Source organism: Gekko japonicus, unplaced genomic scaffold, assembly GCF_001447785.1.
Source record: "Gekko japonicus isolate JY-2015 unplaced genomic scaffold, Gekko_japonicus_V1.1 scaffold360, whole genome shotgun sequence".
In the NCBI taxonomy this organism is placed as follows: domain Eukaryota; kingdom Metazoa; phylum Chordata; class Lepidosauria; order Squamata; family Gekkonidae; genus Gekko; species Gekko japonicus.
In genome coordinates, this window is record NW_015172015.1 from 37,576 (window position 1) to 40,742 (window position 3,167).

Genomic DNA, 3,167 nt, shown 5'->3' on the forward strand with positions numbered 1-3,167 from the left:
GGGGGGGGAAGTGCTCCGTGCAGCCGCAGGCGGTCCGCTCAGCCGCGGCGCCAGAGCAACAGGGCTTTGGGGGGAGTCAGTGACCGCTCTCGTGCAAATGACAAGAGAACGCCAGAGCCGGCCAGGTGTGCGGATGGTGCCACGTGCTCCACTTGGCCGGAGGAGGGCTGAGAGGGACCGTCTGTATTAAACTGTTCCCTGCTGTGTCCAAACAGAAATAGGACGACCAAGATTGACTCTTTAGAAACCCATCAAATGATGGGCGGGGATACCAGCCCCTTGGGGGTTGCGTCCAATGTTCCCTCTAAGCTGTGGAGTCTTGTGAGCAAAAATTCTACTTTGTGAGCTACTGGCATTAAAGTTGTGAGCAGGTGATTTGGCTGCTGCACAAATCAGTCTGCTCTGGAGCCATCCTTCCGGAGCGAAGACAAAACTGTGTGAGTCAGAGGCTACAAAACTGTGAGCTAGCTCACACTAACTCAGCTTAGAGGGAACACTGGTTGCGTCCATTTCGTACCTCCTTGGACTTTCCGTGGTGGGACTGACTTCTACTGTCTAGCAAGTGAGCGGCCTTAAAGGACCCTGGACGGAGCAAGCGCGACTGGGATGCGCACCTTCCAGGCAGCCGCTGCTGCCCTCATCCTGGCCACACACGCACCCAGCCCTCGCTCACCCTCGCTCTTTCTCCCCCCTCGCAGGCGGTGTGTGTGAAAGAAGTGGCCCCGGAGCTGCAGAGCTGCCAACTGCTGCCCGGCGTCCCCAGCATCATCCAATGCAAGGCCGATGTCACCGTCTCGCTGGACCCCGCGGACTGCAGCACCACCTGAGGGGGGGGGGGCTGCCCTGGAAGCCCAGATCGGGACACCCGGACTGGGCGAGGGAAGAACGGGAGGAGGGAGGCAGGCAGAAGACGGGATGAATCGTTCTCCTGGGGGCGACTGGCAGGGCGAGGGACACTTTTCACTTTTTTTCTCCTTCTGCATCTAATAATAAATGCGCCTTAAACCGCTCTTGTGTTCCTCTGTGTCTTTTAAAAATGGTTTAAAGTGGGTTTCACGGAGAGAGAGAGTTTTTAAAACGCGTGGAACAGCTGTGTGGAACCCTTGGAGAAATAAAGGTCAGTCTCTTACAGTACAAAATTCTAAGAAAGCTGCCAGAACATTTTAAAAGGTAGGTGTAGGTTGGATGCGAATGCACTAACAGCACCTTAACCAAACCGGAGTCCAGTAGCCTAGATTATCTATCCCAGAATAAACGTTTGTGAATAACTTTTGCTAGTCTTTAAGATGTCATTGGAATCCTATTTTATTTTGCGGCTACAAACTGAGGCGGCTACCCATATGGAACCTCCAGCATAAGGTTTCCTGAGGCAGATCGATTGGGCAAATACATTTTTATTTAAAGCTACATGCAGGAGAATAAGGTTTCCTGAGTCAGAGCTCACTTCATCAGAGGGGGAAATGTTGCAAAGGAAACCCCGGGTAGCCCTGTTCGTCTGTCTGTAGCAGTAGGAAAGCGCAAAAGTCCAGTGGCACCTTAAAGATTAACAAAATTTGTGGCAGGATTTGCGCTTTTCTGAGTCACTGTTCACTTCTTCAGAGAGGACAGTTTGAACCAAGAGCCAATGAAAAAAAGTAACAAATCTCTCAAGAGTAGGTGAGGACCGACCGCTCCAGCCGTTGATAGATAAGTAGGACGGGATCAGCACCATGTCCCGAAGCGAGCTGGCTGAATCATGATGGGCAGGTCCAGTTAGAAAAGGGGTGAGGGGAGCGGAGTCTCGGAATGAATCCCAGATCGGCCCATGCAGGTCGATACTGTGAGGTTTCCCATCAGCAATAGGATGCCCTGGAAGACGAAAAGGTTCCCTCGCTGATCTCTGCGTATTGCCGTTTTCAGTGACAGATGTTGTTGTTCAGTCGGCGGCGCTCCTTAAAGACTGAACTCCATTGTGCCATAAACTTTTGTGTCTGCGCACACTTCCTTGAAAGTAAGCCCATTGACCTCCGGGGCACTTTCCTAATCTGAGCATAAGGCGCTGCCGAAGGACTCTGGTGTTTTGAAGCCTGCAGTTTCCTTCCTCCCATCTGATAGAAATTGACACCTGCGTTCCCGTCAGCTGTTCGCACACCCGGCAGGGCGGCCTGGGGCGTCGGCTCCCTTCTCCGAACTAGCCCCCATCCGTTGACCGTCCCTCCGCTCTCCAGAACGCGCGGCGCATCAGGGTGCCTGGCGGAATCTGCATCACACGCACACCTCGCTCCTTACACTGAGCAGTCCTTTCCAAAACAAGGATCAAGAAGATGCGGGGGAAATCGGGGGTGGGGGGGGGGGCTGCGAGTCAAAATGCCGCTGCGCAGGGAATAGTGTAAAATTGACCAATGCAAGCGGGGGAAACAGCAGAACGAGGGTGGCACAGCTTCTTGCTAAGAATTATACTAGAGGACTTTGGTTGCCAACTGACCAGGGGGGGAAGCCAGCCCAGACAGCTCCTGTCCTTTTAATTGGGGCTTCCTGTGCAGAAATCAGCCAGTGAGGATGTTTATGGGTTAGAGAGAAGTATCTGCTGCTGCTAAAGCGGCTGGTTCGAAATCCTGACTCCACAGATTGGGGGCGGTCTGTATTGGGGTCCTCTGAGTCTTGTCTATCATATTTGTTCTCTCACCAAGAAACTCTGCCTTCTCTATTTTATCCCCACAACCATCCCATGAGGTAGCCTAGGTTGAGAGACAGTGACTGGCCCAAGGTCACCCCACTAAACGTCAGGACACCTTGCCCTTCCCCTGGCTGACACTCCTACTCAGGGGTGTCGAACTCATTTGTTATGAGGGCCGGATCTGACATAAATGAGACCTTGTTGGGCCGGGCCATGTGTGTCATAAAATGTAATGCTAGGTAGCAGGGATATAAACTTTATAAAGAACACAAACACAAAGATTTTTTTTTAACTTAAAATAAAAATATGCTTAAAACATTAGCTCTGGAACCTGCAAAACCTACTTTTGATTTATTGACATTCACCACAGAAATCTCATGCTCAGAGTTCTGAGTCTAGGACCCAGGTTAAAACATGAAATGGCTGAGTGATTAAGAGAGTCTGGCGAAGCAAGCTATGATGCAGCAGCAGCAGAATTGGAAGCAGGAGATGGCCAGTTCCACTGCGGACC

At 51.7% G+C, this 3,167-nt stretch overlaps 1 protein-coding gene across 1 annotated transcript in view; it reads left to right on the forward strand.

The window, feature by feature from the left end:
• Nucleotides 1-1,004, forward strand: part of NPB (neuropeptide B) — a 1,355-nt gene extending 351 nt beyond the window's left edge. The window contains exon 2 of the mRNA XM_015420349.1: nt 622-1,004. Coding sequence (XP_015275835.1) covers nt 622-827 — 206 coding nt within the window. The 3' untranslated portion in view covers nt 828-1,004. The remainder of the gene's footprint in view (nt 1-621) is intronic.
• Nucleotides 1,005-3,167: the final 2,163 nt, after the last annotated feature.